The sequence below is a fragment of the Opisthocomus hoazin genome, chromosome 4 (genome assembly GCF_030867145.1).
Source record: "Opisthocomus hoazin isolate bOpiHoa1 chromosome 4, bOpiHoa1.hap1, whole genome shotgun sequence".
NCBI classification, from domain to species: Eukaryota; Metazoa; Chordata; class Aves; order Opisthocomiformes; family Opisthocomidae; genus Opisthocomus; species Opisthocomus hoazin.
The window spans coordinates 79,310,558-79,327,450 of NC_134417.1; the positions used below are offsets into that span (position 1 = coordinate 79,310,558).

General features: G+C 49.5%; 1 protein-coding gene across 11 annotated transcripts in view; it reads right to left on the bottom strand.

Annotated features, from left to right (window-relative positions):
- PARD3 (par-3 family cell polarity regulator) overlaps positions 1-16,544 on the bottom strand; it is a 471,104-nt gene extending 454,560 nt beyond the window's left edge. For all 11 annotated transcript variants that reach the window (XM_075419691.1, XM_075419690.1, XM_075419689.1 and 8 more), the window contains exon 1: positions 16,353-16,544. In XM_075419691.1, coding sequence (XP_075275806.1) covers positions 16,353-16,472 — 120 coding nt within the window. In that variant the 5' untranslated portion in view covers positions 16,473-16,544. The remainder of the gene's footprint in view (positions 1-16,352) is intronic.
- Between the last annotated feature and the right edge of the window lie 349 nt (positions 16,545-16,893).

Below are 16,893 nucleotides of genomic sequence, written 5' to 3' on the forward strand. Positions count from 1 at the left end.
GGCCCACGGGATTCCTCCCAGTAGCTCCTTGAAGAGGGCAAAGTCAGCCCTCCTGAGGTCCAGGGTTTTGATCCTGCTTATCGCCCTGCTTCCTCCACGCAGGATCCTGAACTCCACCATTTCATGGTCACTGCAGCCGAGTCTACCTCCAACCTTCACGTCCTCCACCAGTCCCTCCTTGTTTGTTAACACAAGGTCCAGCAGCGCGCCTTTCCTTCTTGGTTCCTCCACCACTTGCATCAGAAAGTTATCATTGATGCTCTGTAGGAACCTCCTGGATTGCGCCTGCCTAGCTGCATGGTCTTCCCAGCTGATGTCAGGGTGGTTGAAGTCCCCCATGAGAACCAGGGCCTGTGACTGTGAGGCTGCTTGCAGCTGCCTGTAGAAGGCCTCATCAATTTCCTCCTCCTGGTCAGGTGGTCTGTAGTACACACCCACAATAATGTCACCCTTATGAGCCTGTCCCTTAATTCTAACCCACAAGCTTTCAACTTGTTCCTCATTTGCCTCCAGGCCAAGCTCAATGCATTCTAGTTGCTCCCTCACATATAGAGCAACTCCCCCACCTCTCCTTGTTGGTCTGTCTTTCCTAAAGAGTCTGTAGCCATCTATGACAGCATGCCAGTCATGCGAGTTGTCCCACCACGTTTCTGTGATGGCGACCAAGTCGTAGCCGTCCTGCTGTATAATGGCTTCCAGCTCCTCCTGTTTATTGCCCATGCTACGTGCATTGGTATAGACACACTTGAGCTGGGCTGTCAATCTCACCCCTGGCCTTGGCACGCCAAGCCTAGGCTCATCCCTAGTGAGCTGGGTGATGTCCCCTTCCCCCTTCGAACCTAGTTTAAAGCCCTCTCAATGAGCCCCACCAGCCCGTGGCCAAGAATTCTTTTTCCCCTTTGAGATAGCTGAGTACCACCTGTCGCCAGCAGGCCCGGTGCTGTGTACACCTCCCCATGATCAAAGAAGCCAAAATTTGACTGATGGCACCAGTCCCTGAGCCACCTGTTAACCAGGTGAGTTTTCCTGCCCCTTGCAGTGCTGTTCCCTGCCACTGATGGGATGGAGGAAAACACCACCTATGCCCCCGATCCCTCAACCAGTCGCCCCAGTGCCCTGAAGTCCCTTTTGATGGCCTTGGGACTTCTTTCTGCTATCTCGTCCCCGCCAACCTACATTACCAAGAGGGGGTAGTAATCAGAAGGCTGCACCAGACCAGGCAGTTTCTTCGCAACATCCCTAACCCGGGCCCCAAGGAGGCAGCAGACTTCCCTGTGGGATGGGTCTGGTCGGCAGATCGGGCCCTCTGTTCCCCTCAGAAGAGAATCACCTATGACAATGACCCTCCTTTTTTTCTTAGCCGAGGCAGTTGTAATACATGGGGCTGTCTGACTCGTTCTAGGCAACCCCCTGGATGGAGCTTCACCTTCACCCACATCCTCTGTGGCCAGTCCCTCACATTCCAGAGCTCCGTATCTGTTGCTTAAGGGCAACTGGGCAGGTGAGGGAGGCCGGGAGGGGATTTGCTTGCCACCCCGAGCAGGGACCCGTTTCCATTCCCCCCCCATCTCTTAGGTCCCCTCTTTCTGCTCGGTGGCAAGAGGGTAGGGGGTTCTCTGCTTTCTGTGGAGCCGCCTCCTGCTGCCTCTGCCTCAGGGAGGGCAGGGTGCGGCTCTACCAGTCGATCTCCCTCTCACACTCCCGGATGCTCCTCAACCTCGCCACTTCCTCCTTCAGCTCTGCCACCAGGCTGAGCAGGTCATTCACCTGCTCGCACCGAACACAGCCGTTGTCTCTGCTGTCCTCCGGTACGAGCGCCAGGCTCAGGCACTCCCTGCAGCCAGAGACCTGGACATCCGCGTTCTTGCGTGGGGCCTCCGTCTGGGTCCCCACAATCCTTCTAGCAACAGCCTTACCACGGGTGGTAACCATGGCTAGAATATCTCCTGGAAGAGCGATGCCCACTACTTGAGTTGCTAGGAGGGGCGGCTGCACCCTTGCCCAGCCGCCTTCCCCGCTCGCCCTGCCTGCGCGAACTGCCGCGCAAACTGCTGCGCCGCTCCCGGGCTGCTGCGCAGCCTCTGTTTGCCGGCTCTGTTCCCCCGCGCTCCTGGTCGCTCGCGCTCCCTGCGGGCTGCCCGTATCCCTGAGGGGGTTCGGCCGCTGTCACACCCGACTCCGCCCCCGCTGAGTCAGAGCTGCCGCTCGCTGGCACCTCCCGCTGTCCCGCTGGGGCGGGGCTGGGGTCTCCGCTCTCTCGCCGCTTTTTGCCGCCTCGCCGCTGCGGTTTTGCCACTGCAGAAAGGGTCCCTCGGCGCGAGCCTCTGCTCCAGAGCCCTTCACCTTCAGTAGCTTCCTGATAATGATGTGCTTGCCAAACTCACACTACGATGTCTGCCTGCAGATTTGTTTTTTGAAGGGAGAAGGTGGCGAAGTAAAGGAGGACATTACCAAATTAAGAGGAGAAGGCACTGGAGAGCCATCTCCTTGCTCCTAGTCTGGGTGTTGTGCACTGTTACAACTGCTGGGTGCATCGCAGCTGTGCTGCAGCACAAACAACTGGAACAGCAACGTACTTTTCTCTTTCCTAAGGTAACACAAAGATGCAGAGAAAAACCACAGAAGGACTCTATGCAAGTACCCACTCACTGAAATTAACATTGTGCTGTTGTGAAACGCAGTTAACGAGGTCCTCGCGGAGAATAAGCCACAGGAATACACGACGCTGCTCTCAGGTGAGCGCTCCTATTCTCCATCATCTGTACTTGGAACAAACCTGCACAGCTTCCCAGTTAATGCAGGGCTGTGCTGGGAGAGTAGTGATTAAAAGGAGCCTGTTCCTACTCTGTGCCCCTATTTCACACCCAAAAAGCAGGACATGGACAGACACGTTTCCATTCTTAAATCACAGCAGCAGTGAAGCAAAACTAACTAGATATTTCCTGTATCTTCACCACAGAAGTCAACCAATGCTTCTGAAAGGAACCGAAAGACACAGATTCTCCTAAATCCCAACCATGGCATTTATAGTCTCCCCTATTCATTTCTACATATACCTCTTTCCATACCACAGGTTCCCGTGCACTCCGAAATTTGTTGAAATGGAGTAAGGAATAGTTGTCACAAAAAAAGTATCTCTCATTCATTTCTTACAATATATTACTGAAGTCACATAAAACTTCTCTGAAGACACTGATTTCTGAACTACAGCTGAGTTTGTGAATCATTTAACTGTGCAGGGACACAAAACATTTGGTCTTTACTAACAACTTGTACAACCTGTACACATACTCTTACCTCCATGTTAAAAATAAAGGCAATTTGTAGTAGTTCATCCTATAATGAAAGCAAGCTATCAAAACATTCATCTGCTAGAGCAGAGAGGAATACACCATGGCAGCCCCACCACGTTGCAAATCAGAGCCTCCGCTGGCCTCACAGTACCAGAGCCGGTGCCTGCATGGCACACAGCAAGCACGGCTCAGCAGCAGCCGCTCTGCAAACTGCTCTGGAAATTTAAGTGCACAGCAATGACCAGGGCAACAGTGTAAGTAAAGACACAAAGATGAAATTCAAATGTTTAAAAGCATGGAGACTTTTCAAGTGAATTTCATCACCTGATTTCCAAAGGCTTCCCAAACAGACAGGTCCTATGCCAGTATACAGCTATAAAAATTACTTGAAAAGTGATATGAAGCACTTGCTAAGTAGCATCATCACCATTAAAGTGGCCCAAAAAACAGATCTAGTTTTAATTAGTGAAGTTGTCTTATACTGAGCATTCATGCCTTAAAAATAAAAAAAAAAAGAAAAAGAACGAAGTGGTAAATTTTTTTAATTACACTTTTTCCTTCTGCATATTTACTTCACATTTATTTCAGAATTACTCTGATAACTTTGTTTGCCTTTTCTCCATTTAACAACGGCCCCAAGCCAGCCGAGCCGGTCGAAGCTAAAAGCCCTGTCCTGCTGCTGGCGCACCACCACCAGAAGCCAGGAGCGCTGACCTGCACGGCCGCAGTCTGCTCCGGGGGAGGCTGGCGGCAGGCGCGGCGATCCGGGCTGCCCAACAGCCACACACCGAGACGCAAGAGGCGGTGGGGAGGACTCCACAACTCTGCTTTGACATAGCACGTTGGATTTGTAGGCCTGCGTCTTCAGAGGGAGGGAGGGAGCGGGGAGCTACAAAGTTAAAACAGATAAACCTCAGCGTCTTTGAGCTCGGGGATTTTACAGCTCCCCTCGCGCCGCAGAGCGGGCAGGTGAGCAGCACCGGGCTGGCTCCCGTCTGCTGCCGACGCCGAGAACGGCACAGTCTGCAGTCGCGAAGAACAGACCCTCCCAGTTCTCGCATCTAGGCACAGCTTACAAACGCCAAGCCGTGTGGTCTTCAGCGAAGGCCGGCTTTCCGAGCAGCGCGCCGAGGGAAAGGCAGGCTGCAAAGGGCTGTTTATTAGAAACTGACTTCAGATCTCCGCTCCCCATCTCAGCTCGCAGCTTACACGGCAGAGTAACACAAAACACAATGTGAATTATTACACTCTGCACCAGTTCAGAGAGGAACAACATACTTTTTGGAAAAAGTGACAGGAAAATTCTGGATGAAAAACAGTGGGCTTCTAAAACATTAGTGAATTACAGAAAAATATTTTTTTTTATTTCAGTATCACACACAACTTTAACCTCCAAAAGCAATCACGAAAAAATGTGTACTCCTTGTGTCTTAAAATGGATCCGTACTCACAATGTCTTTGGCACCCACCAACCTTTGGAAACAAAGCCTTTCAGAAGGCGACAAAACACTGGCACACTGAATCAGAAAAAACTTGTGACAGCAGCTAGAGTCTTTAGACACTGTCTAATCACAGACACAATATATGGTCTAATACCGGGAAGTACAGACCACCCATAAAACAGAACACACATTTTAGAAAATTAGCTATTACAATTTTTAGATTCAAAATAGTTTAGTAACTTTCACATAAAACAAAGGAAAAAAAAATCCCTCTTACTCTGTTCTGCTGTGAGACCAAGCAAGTGCTGAATTAGGAAATGGAAGTAATTTAGAACAGAACAGACCATTTCCTACAAACTGGACTCAAGTACAGTAGATGGCTACAGTAAATACTGAACTACTATTTTCTTTTTAAAAAGTCAGAAGAGTAGCAACCATACATAAGCAATCACAGGCCCACCTTGAGAGCATTTTCAGAAAGGGGATTCCCACATGGGCCTATCTGCTCACCCCATGCAGCCTGCAGGAAGACACCAGACCCCTGCCCAAACCTTCCCATAACCATTTAGCTCAGCACCTATCCCATGAGTCACTGGCCACTGGAAAATACCACCACAAAAAGCAGATTTAGTCTCAGTCTGAAACACACGATTGTCAAAAAAAATCCTTCCGAAGTAGATTTATGGTACAGTTCTCTTCAGCAGCTTGTTTAGACCCATCCAGATACTAAAAGGTAAACAGCAGTACATCCAGGCTAATTACTTCATATTCAAATATCAAAAGAATATTTAACTCGACACAAATTAGCTTCTCGTACAAGCTAGCTCCCCTTCGCTGCTGCTTTCATTTCCTGGCTAGGGAATTCCACCAGCAAAGGAAACTTCTTACCTCCACAGAGACAGGGTGAGGACCAGGAGCCTTTTCAGCTAAATATTTTATAAACCCCAAAAGATACAATACTGGATACTCATTATCTATGGCTTCCAATTTAGCAGGGGGCTTCAAGCTAACAATAGCTAATTTGTGGCAATGCCAAAGCAACAAAAGGGTCGTCAGGAATTTACTTCAAACAGCTATACTAATAAAGGAGAGATTTAGAAGACACTGATTACAATAACATTTCACACATATTAACATCTGGGTTTCGTTTACCAAAGCATTCTGTTCTTGAGTGATTGCTGGGCACAGGGTGAGACTACTCCATTGCCTAATATAACCACAAGTTAAATACACTGGTTTACATACAGAGCATAACATTTTCTTCTGAGATCAGGTTAGCTAAGTCTAGAAAATATAGAAGGTTTTTTCTCTGAACAAATGGCAGCACTCAAACATACAAATATTTTGCATACACAGTTATCGACATTTAAAACCACGTTCACTGGCTGTTCTACCACACAGAGCAACTCACAGAACAATTCCCAATTTAAAAGCTCTACTTACTGCACCCAGTCTACTTTTTCTTGCAGTTTCTTAGTTCAGACTTCAAATTCTCCAGATTTATTACAAACCACATTTATTTGTGCTATTTTTCATTTGAAGAAAAACTAGAAAAAGCAGTAAAAGCTGCTGTTAAGAAAACTCAGTGCGAGCAGAAAACATCAAACCTGTCTTCTCAAATCAGTATTCTTAATACCAGAAAAAAATATTCCATATCGGATTTGGAAACGACGCTCTGAACTCGCACCGTGCACAGAAGACAGGACTCTGACGGAGCGAGGACAGAGGAGCCATCTCTTGTGCCAGGGCTTCTCCTTTCCCCCGCGCCCAGCCATCCCCAGCCTGCCGTGCGGCCACAGAAGCAGCACCTTCGTCAGCGTTCAACAATTAGCCCGGGACACCACCTCATCCTGATCCAACCACGAACGGCTGCCGCCTGAGCACCGAGCCCCTCGCAGGAGCCCTGTGGAAGCGGGAGGCTTGGCCCGGAGAGCCACGGCAAGCCACGGCCCCAACCCAGGGGAGCCACGGTGGGCTCCTCTGGGCTCCCTCAGGAAGCAGCAGCATTACTCCTCTCACCCTGCTCTAATAAAAAGCAGAAACATCTAGCAGAACAAGTGAGCTCTGTGGAGATGACTACTCTCCAGCTGGCTAAATTCTTACAATTGCACAATACTTTTTTACTTTCAGCAAAGCCTAACACTTCAGGCTAGCAGTCTTCCAGCAGCCCAGTACTGCCAAAAGACGGAGCCAAATTCAAGGGAGGTAAAACCCTTTCCCTCTTCATCTTCACAGGCCACACGTGGGATTTATTCACCAGGAACGGCTGGCCACCGCAGCCCAGCCGCCACAGCCTGGCCACCCCAGCCCGGCTGCCGAAATCCTTCTTTCTTTTGGTACTTGGTAGCTGGCCACTTTCCCAGCGCTTGCAGCTGCAGGCAAGCAGTCTTCACAGGAAGGCAGAGGGGAAAAAACTGACAGCACAAACAAATGCACACTTAAAAAAAATGCAAATAACATTTGGTACAACAGGTTCTTGGAGAGACCAAATTAAATGAAGCCTTGATATTCCACTTAGCGGTTTACTAAAGAAGCTAAAGGTTCTGAAGCGTCCAATTTTCTTTTTTTTTTTTTCTTTAAACTGTCATTTAAGTTGTTATAGCAACAAAACTTTCAGGCTAGTTGGTCTCAGAGACGCTCCAGCATCCCAAGAAGTAATTTTTCCATATTTCATTAAATTCTGCTCCTGCTCCTTCCTGTTCAGAAGAACTCCAAGAACTTGGAACAAAGTTGTTCTTCTCATTATATGCACAAAGAGGTGTATCTCTGCAAGTTTCTCACAAGTAGGATATTGCTTCTGACATTTAATAGAGAAGCAAAAAAAACATTATGTGGCCTTTGCCTAGGGGGAAGATAGAGTAACTCAACAACTTTGAAAGCACATGCAAAAAAGATGGGGTAAGGTGAAACTACTTTTTCATGTAGTAAGTGTGGCTACATTTCTTCAAACAAATGAAAACACCTAGGTGGGTGCGCACACAAACATACTGACACTCCCAAAAGTCCTATCTCCATTTAAAACATTTTATACCCACGTAACTTTTTTTTTCTCCTATTAGTAATACAACATGAACACCAGAAACATTTTAAATTGGCATTCTGAGTCTGTAAAGACATGCACACCCGGAACAAAAATCCTCTTTTAAACGTGGCCACTCCAAAAGAAAACTGCTAACAATGTACCAGCTCGCTCCTCCTGCAAAGGATTCAAAATCTCGCTGCCTCAGCAGCAGGCTAAGCGTGAGAGAATGCGGAAAGTATGGCCAAAAATGTGACACTGCTTTTCCAAAATAGTGTCTATTTTCCCTACCAAATCAGAGATTCACTGCTTTCACTGTTTATTACCCAAAAAGGGAAGCTTCCTATAATAAACTCCACAGGTTTCTTTTTAAAAAGAAAGCCTTTTCGGTAGTATCTGTTGTGCCACTGAGGTCATGTTTTCATCCTCTTCCTGAACTGACCACATACCTCCAGGGCACCAAGTTAACCAGTTTCTCCCCATTTTCACCTTTTCATATTTGTCAGTACTTAATTTACTCCATTACTGTCTTGCTTCCATGCAAACTGCTGTTTCCCTCTGACATGAAAGAATAGGCACCAGGAGGTGCATGCCTCTACCCCCAAAGCGTTTCCTTCTGCCAGTCTCCAAGGTCACCCCATTCTTTTCCCCCCTGTACAGAAGACCAACCATCTGCCCCCCAGTCACTTCCCTTCTGCCAGCCCAGCCTCTGTCACCCCAATGTCCTGACAAGCCGGAGACACAGCGACCCAGGCGGTGACACCAGCCGGCTGCTCCCATGGCAGAGCACGGTGCCCGGCAGGAACCCAGAAGCATTCCAGGGCCCAGCACCACGGGATGCTCAGTGCTGCCATGGGATGCCCAGGAAGACGGGATGCCCAGCGCCACGGGATGGTCAGCGCTGCCATGGGGTACCCAGTGCTGCCCCTGGGCAGCAAGAGTCGCGCTCCCTCGCACAGAAACATACTCGGCCTCTACTACTCTTCCCCTCCACTGGAGACCCCGGCCCGGAGACGTAGCACACAGGATCTAGTCCAAGAGATTTTAGTAGGGATATACTTCTCATTTTGTTTGGGATTAAATAGGTCATTAATGCATATCACTTTACAATAAGAAACCGATGTAGGAAATAAGTTACCGTCATGTACCTGCTATCTGATTAAAAAAGAACAACTGCAAATACTGCAAGAAAATAGTTATTAAAATTATTTCTGATTTAACAAATATCTGGAACCAATTGAAAAAACAACTGAGGCTACCAATAGGAAAAATTCTGACATTGCTAAAGTACAGTAACAAGTAAAATTAATGTGATTATCTCAAAAAGTCCCTAATGTTCACCATTAATTTAAAATTATTTTTTCCCCAATTTAGAATTTGATTCATTTCTCTTTCACTAGTAATACTAGTCATTTTGACAAGTACTATGTACATCTTTTTTTTTTTTTTTTTTTTTTTTTTTAAACAGCACCACCAGATAATGTAACTTAGCTCAAAGGCAGTTTGTTTTTTTGGTGCTTTTTTATCTACCTTCCAGTACCTGACTTGCTGAGCATTACAGTAAAATGACCTCAAAAAAACAAGGAAAATATATAATGCATATTAAAAAGGAGGAAAAAAAAATAAAGCACAGATGCCCTGAAGTATCTTGCAGAATTTTTTAATACGTTTTGCTCCACTTTGTATTTTCTTACCGCTCACAAAATATTTCTGAGTGAGAACATCTGTGCTATACTCTGGATTGACGTTAGAAGAATTCCACTTTATTTTCAATATACATAAGCATTGGTTCAGCATTGTTGCATGTTTTATCCATTCAATTTATATTTGGATGAAAAGGTTTGTTTTCCTTTGAAGAACCAGGAAATTGTTTTAAAGCTACATGAACCATATTCTGCATAACTAACATCACCAGCGTTTCTCCCCCACTTACTCCATCTTATTTTACCATATTAAATGTGCCACGACTAAAAGATGTCACAGTCTGGCACAACTGAGAAAGTGTTGCTTCCAGAGGTGTTTTTACAACAGAACTAAAACATCTGTGACCATTATAACCAAAGTCAAAGTGTAAAAGCTATGAGAATCAGATGGTTTTCCACTGGTGGAAGGCTATCGCCCAGGAGAAGAAAGGCTGGCGACTCCCTGAACCCCACACTGCCTCCAGGAACTGTTCTCCGAGCACGCTGAGTGCTTTCCCAGGCTCCTCCACAGCTGTCCCCTCACAGCTACGGGAATTGTTCACAGCGCCAAACGGTGTGTTTGCTCAGAGGGAAATCACTCTCAAGCCACTCTTCCACAAACACACGTTCCACTTCACTCACCGCTACGTAACGCTGAAATACTGAGAAACCACATGATGCCAGACTGAAAGCAATGATGTACCCCCCATCCAGCTAGAGACAGGTACTGCTCATCAGCCAGCCACGGCACTACCACACGTACCCTTTACTGAAAACACCTTCCAAGCTGAAGGGCTCGCATGCCGTTCGCTTCTTACATCCCTCTTCACAAGCACTACAGAATTCAGTCTACCTCTTTATTAGCCTTGAATAATCATGGAACGGTTTGCGTTGGAAGGGACCTTATAGATCATCTGGTTCCAACCCCTTGTCACTGACAGGGACACCTTCCACTAGACCAGGTTGCTCACAATCCCAAAAGCATTTACCCTGCTTGCTCGTACTACCAGGGTGCAGCCCCAGCGTGGCCCTCAGGCCTCCCAAAGACAAGCCTCATCCCTCGGATCATGGATGGCCGAACACAGGCAGGATCCGGCGGAGAGGGGCTGGGGCACAGCAGGGCTCATGCAGCCCCCCACCTCCCGAGCCACAGGTCCCCTCGGCACGGTACTGCTGCTCAGCAATGTCCCTGTGCAAGGCACCTCCACAGCCGCTGCCACACTCGATCCCAAGGCTCATTCCTACCTTGGCCCTGCAACTTCTTGCGCCACGCACAAGAGTCACCTGCACTCACAGATGAGGACAGCAGCAGGAAAACATTCATTCGGCTGAAAACACAGTCGGCAAGAAGTGGTGAAAAGGAAGTTTTCCATAATGAGTGGAGGGAACTCAGTCGCTATATGCAAGACATAGCCTTGCATTTCCACTATCAACTCCCAAACCTACAGGATCACACAACAGCTTTCTAAACATGAAGCGACCGTGACCCACTTCAGTACTTTTCTTCCTTAAATTAGCAGCTCTCCACTGCTGTTGATAGCTCTCACCAAGCCGCAGAAGAGTGACGTTACCCGTCAGCTGGGTTCCACTGACGCTGTTGGGAGTCCAACGTCAGCAAAGAGGTCAAGAGCTGGCCTGAGAAAATTGCTGGTAACCCCAGGGAATCTGGGCTCTCCTGGCTGACCTCAGGTAAATCACCGAAATGCCACCCAGCCAATACCAAATGCAGAGCTCAGAGACTTTGTTCTGCTGGTGTCAGCTAGAATTAAACCGACAGTCAAACAAGCAGCAAGGGTGAGAAGAGTTTCCCGGGCTTTGTGTTCCTTTCTGGACTTTTTTGGGGTGGAGAGCACTCCTGCATATTCTGAAAACTGCCTATAAGACTTCTTTCTACATAAAACAGGCTCAAGATTTACGCAGATATCAAAATGAAATCTACTTCTGAAAAAAAATTAAAAATCTTTTTATGCTAAATTTAGCTGCTATTGCCCATGAGTGGTTTTATTACGATTCTGAAAGGGTGTCTCTGCCTGGGCACTGTGGAGGCACCAGCTAAGCCTGTGCCCAAAACCTAGTGGCCAGGCTCCAGTGAGGAATGTGCCGAGACCAACACAAAACCCAAGTAAAATCAACATATTCTCATACCATCCCAGCCCTGAGTGCTCTCCACTGTGCATCAGGACCTATAAACTATGCCCCAGTGATACGCTCATGAGCAACTGACACTGTTTGCTCTGCAGAGCATAAAAAGCATGACAGTCACCATCGTGTACCTGGAAGACAACCTGCTGTCTGGGAGCTGACTGTTACGCAAATAATCTGAGAAGTCCCAGTTGGCTGGCACCGGGGAAAAGAAAAATCAAAACCAGAAAAAAAAAAAAAAAAGCTTCACACATTCACTAAGTCTACAACCTTCCCCCCTCACACTTCTCTGTTGATGAATGTGAGACCTACCGAAGCGGTGGAGCTTCAAGCTCTGAGTGGCCTAAGCTTCCTATGTACAAATTAAGTGAGAATATGGTCAGTTGACACCTGTTACCTTTGCTTACACAGCCAGCTACCCTTGAGTTCTGGTCTCTTATCAGCAAACGCCTTCAAACGCTATCAAAGTGCAGATTACAATTTCTTTCCACAAATATTAACGTACCGCAGCTTTTAAATTAACAATTCAAGCATTGTTCCATACAACACCACAAACCCCTGAACACTTCATCTCCCACAGCATTTGGTGAGGAGAAGGGGAAAGGTGCCTCAAAAGAGTCGTCCTAAAATCTTTTTGGTTCAGCAGGAATACTGTTAGTCATTTTTACTAGAAAATCAGGGTCATACACAGGGTCTAGGAACATCACTACAAGCTCAAGATACACAGCAGATCAGACTGAACTATCATAAAGAGGTGAATCCTCTCTGTGGCGACTGAACATGAGACCTGACAACTGTAAATCTATGATTTCCTATTTGATATTCATGTTTACTGTGCTCATTTACATCACACAAAGACAACATAGTAACACTAAAAATTAAAAAAAAACAAATTCTACCTACCCATTACCTATGCATGCTTATTTGTATTTGCAAGAAAAAGAAGATAAATGGTGAAATGCTTACGATGTCCCAAACAACCTGAAGTGCACAAAGATTATGGTGACAGTCGGAAGTCACCAAAAAAAGTCAGAAACATCTCTGGCTACAACCATATCAAACCAAAGCTACAGGATGTGCAATTATTTCTTTTTGAGAAGAGGTTACCCAACATATCCTTTTTATTATCATTTTGCACATTTCAACGCTAGGTTATAGTCAACCATTTGATAAACATGTTTCACCTGAACTGCCTTTCTGTCTGCTCCCTTTCGGAGCAGCCCGTCATCTCTCGCCACTAACATTAAGCCAATACAGTATGGCTGACTTTCCCTCCTCAAAATCCCTCTTCCCTTTTCACCCTCATATCTTTATCACTAAATTAATTGCTAGGAAGCCCTGAGCAGAACTACATCAACACAAAACCTGCACAGGCCCCGGCCAGCAGCGTTTGGAAACACATCTACCACTTCCCAGGCCCGCTGCCCCCTGCCCAGACTGCACCTGCTTAACGCCCACTCCGAAGCCGTGCCAGAGGCTGCGCCCGGCCGGCCGCACAAGCAGAGCATCACTAGCGTGCTGCCATGCAAACAAGGTTTCAAAAAGCGTGGTCAATTTTTCCCAACTCCAGTTGCCCTGGACGAGGTGGACTTTTCAAATGCCTCTTACCATTCACTCGTTCGTTCCCCACAAACACAACTTGCAGAAAAACGGATCACATTTCAGACCCAGAGCTTCTGGTATAAAAGCAAAGGAACAGAACGATTTCCTACACACACTTCACAGACCAACCTTCAAGCACAGCCTGTCATATTACTAACTTCTTCCACACTTAAAGATTTCATATTGCCAGCAGTGTTAATTCATAATGAGTTTTTTGAGACTTGCAAATCCTAATCAAAGATGACTGCATCCAGAACTAACTGCAGTATCTGGGTGTGTTATCCACATGCTTTTTAAGTCTTAAAATTCTGCAGCGAGGAGAACCTTACTAATATGTGGATTATTTTCCGTAAGAACTTTTTCCATTCTCGACATGTCTCTTCCACCTAAATAATACCGAGGCAGAAAACCGAGGTCAGACTTTGAAGTTCCTCGCCCCTGGCACTCCACAAGCACGATGCCAGGCTGCCTCACCGGGGTCGCACAGGTACGTCAGAAGTGCTGGCCGTGCAGACTGCTTATTGCTAATCACAACCTGGAAACCATGACAAAGCAGCAGGTAATCTGAGAAGGGCTGACAGCTCAGTTCTCAGAGGCTTCCAGCAGTTCTCCTGAAGGAGCTGCTGCATACAGCAGACACACACATTTTTGCAGGATGAGAAATGCTGGTTTTCCTGTAAGTATGCAAGCCATAAACTTAATTCAAATATTTTGAATACTCTTCCACCAGATACGTTTTTTTCTATAACAGCACAGTGGTGGTGAAGTAGATTTCTGTCTCAGCTTGATACCAGCTGCCAGACTGTAGGCTCATATGTGCACACATACGTTCATCCTCTCAATTTCAGAATTATTTGTCCCCTCTCTCATCTCTTTCCAAAGTAAAGAGTTGCTCATCTGCCGCACTAGCATAGAAAGAAACCACCTAACTGCTACAAAAAGACAGTAATCTATGAAATTCTGCCAGTGAAACTGTAAAATTACTATGTTGCTTTACAGCAAGCACAGCAAACAGCACTAAACATTTATTTCTGAGACACCGAGGATCCACCTCCTTACGACCTAAACATCACCGCAGAAAATCTTCAGCAAACTTAAGTTAAAAGCAAGATTTGACAGTGACTGCATAAAACACTCAGAAAAAAACCATGGACTCTTCTACTGCCTTTTCAACCACAGTATTTCCATATCACAGAGACAATCTTAGTAATTATGCCTACCTCGGGTCCATACCGCTGGCACATAGCACAGCCACCATATAAATACCAATAAATAAAACCAGCACGTCACTTCAAACTCAGGATCAGGAGCTTTGGGGACCAGGGGCCAGTCAAAGTCTGGCTGTACCTCTGCAAAATGTCTGTAGGAAATACATGGGCACATTACAGCAGAGTTACTTTTTTTTTTTTCCATGTTTCCACAGATGGGCCACTTCTTTCCCAAACAAACCCACACTATTAGCAACCATGTAACCTTTTCCCAGCGACTGGCATGTGTTTCTCCCCCACTCGCCACTGCAATCACTTCCAGGCTTAACATCACACGGCACAACTTAATTGCCATCCCTTAATGCAATTGAACAGCTGGATACCAGGACGCAGCCCAGCGCCACGTGAGTGACACAGGACACAGTTCTGAAACACAACACATCAAAATAATTCATTTTACTGATGCTGTAACACTGATGAACAAATTCTGCGCACACTGCTCACCCGAACGGCCCGATGAGGCTTTCGGTGCTCCCCCAAGGGACACACTTTGCTGTCCACCCGTTCACGTTCAGCAGAAAGCTACTTTTGACCACCGTCTCCTACATGTGGGTAGACTGCCACGTGCACTAACTGCCATACATAAATAACAGCTGGTACGCAGCCACGGCCATATCCTAGCGAATCAGTTTACTCTTTTTCCAGCCAGAATCACAACTATGTTACACGAGGAATAACAAAAATACAGAGAGAATGCATTTGTCCTCTCCAAAATCACGTTCTTCAGGAACCAAGTGGGGAGGTAACGGGAACCTCGGTTACTTTTCTCCTCCCAGCAAGGGGAATTCTCTGAGAAAGCACATCTTAAAATTTTTCTTGGGAATCGCTTCAAACCAGTCAATATACAGTTCACAGCATTCCTTCCGCCGCAGGTTTCGGAGCGCCTGGCAGCCAGCATCTGCCAAAGCAGAACGTCCAGGTTCCGCGGCGTAAAGCCGGTCCGTCGGGCAGCAGCGCTGGGGGAACACGCGCCCAGCTGCTGGGACGGCTCGGGCAGGGCAGAGGGGAAGGCCGCTGCTCCAGCTCTCCGCCAGCCACGGTCGCGTTGTCCCAACAAACCGCTTGATTCACAAGAAGTTTGCAACAACAAGAAAAAAAGTACAGGAAAAAAAAAACAAGAAGAGACAAGGAAAGGAGCAAAAAAAAACCCAACGCCCGGCAAGTCGGCTAGGGAGGGCAAGCCGAGCGTGCAGCCGCCCGCACGCCCACAGCCAGGGATTTCGACACGGGGCAGGGGGAGGCTGGCGCGGGCGGCTTCGGGACCGGGCCGGGCCGGGCCGGCGCTCCCCGCGCCCCGGGGCACCGCGGCCGCCTCCCGTACCCGCGGAGGCCGCCCCGGCAGCCCCTCGGGAGCGGGGCAGGCGCGGAGGCTGCGCGGTGGCCGCGCCGCCGCGGGGCCCCCCCCCGGACCCGGGGGCCGCCGGACAGCCCCGCGGCGGGGTCCCCTCCCACCGCCCTCCCCGCCGGGCCTGGAGGGCCGGGAAGCCTGGGGCTGGATTTCCAGCCCTCCGCGGCGGGCTCCCGCCCGGCCCGCGGCACCTCGGCCCCGCCGCCCGCCCCGGGGCGGACCCGGCCCCGCCACCCCCCGCGCCCCCTTCCCGCACCGACACCCGCGGGGGCCGCCAGCTCGCCGCCAGGCACCGGCGAACAAAGGGCCGAGGCCCGCCCGGCGCCCGCGGGGAGCCGCGCCGGGGCCGCGCTGCCCGCCGCGGAGGGGCCGCCTCCCCCCCGGCCCGTCTCCCCTCGGCGGCTCCGGGCACACGCTCCCAGGAGGGCTCCGCCGCCGCGCCCCGGCCCCGTGCCCGCCGCTCCCGGCGGGGCAGCCCGGACTTTTCCCCCCTCGCTTCCCTCCCGCTCCGGGAAGCGCCATATTGATCGCAGGCGGCGCTCCCCGCGCCCCTCACCTTGGCGATCGCCTTCTTGTAGCGGGTCACCGCTTGCTGGATCAGGCTGAAAACTTTCATGTTCCCGTCGCCGCAGGGCACGACCACCCGTGTCCTCCCGAAGCACACCGTGACTTTCATCCTGCGCGGCCGGGGGGCTCCCGCGTCCCTCCGGCCCCGCGCAGCCTTCCTCCTCCTCCTCCTCCTCCTCTTCCTCTCCGCCCTCCGCCACGGCCGCCCCCCGGCGGGGCGCGGCGCTCAGCCCCCGGCCGCCGCCGCCGCGCTGCCTCCGCGGCCGGCCCAGCGAGGCGAGGGCAGGGAGCCGGGAACGGCGCTGCCTTCCTTCCCGGGGAGCGCGGCCGAGCGAGCCGGGGGCCGCTCACATGCCGCGGCTCTGCCCGCTGCCTGCGGCCACCTGCTCGGCGCCTGCCCCGGCGCGCAGCGGCGGCGGGCGGGGCGGCGGCGCTGCCTTCCCCGCTCCGGAGGCGCGGGGCGGGCGCAGCGGGGCGGGGGCAGCCGGCCGGCTCCGCGGGGAGCCAGGGGGGAGCCCGGGGGCCGGGCC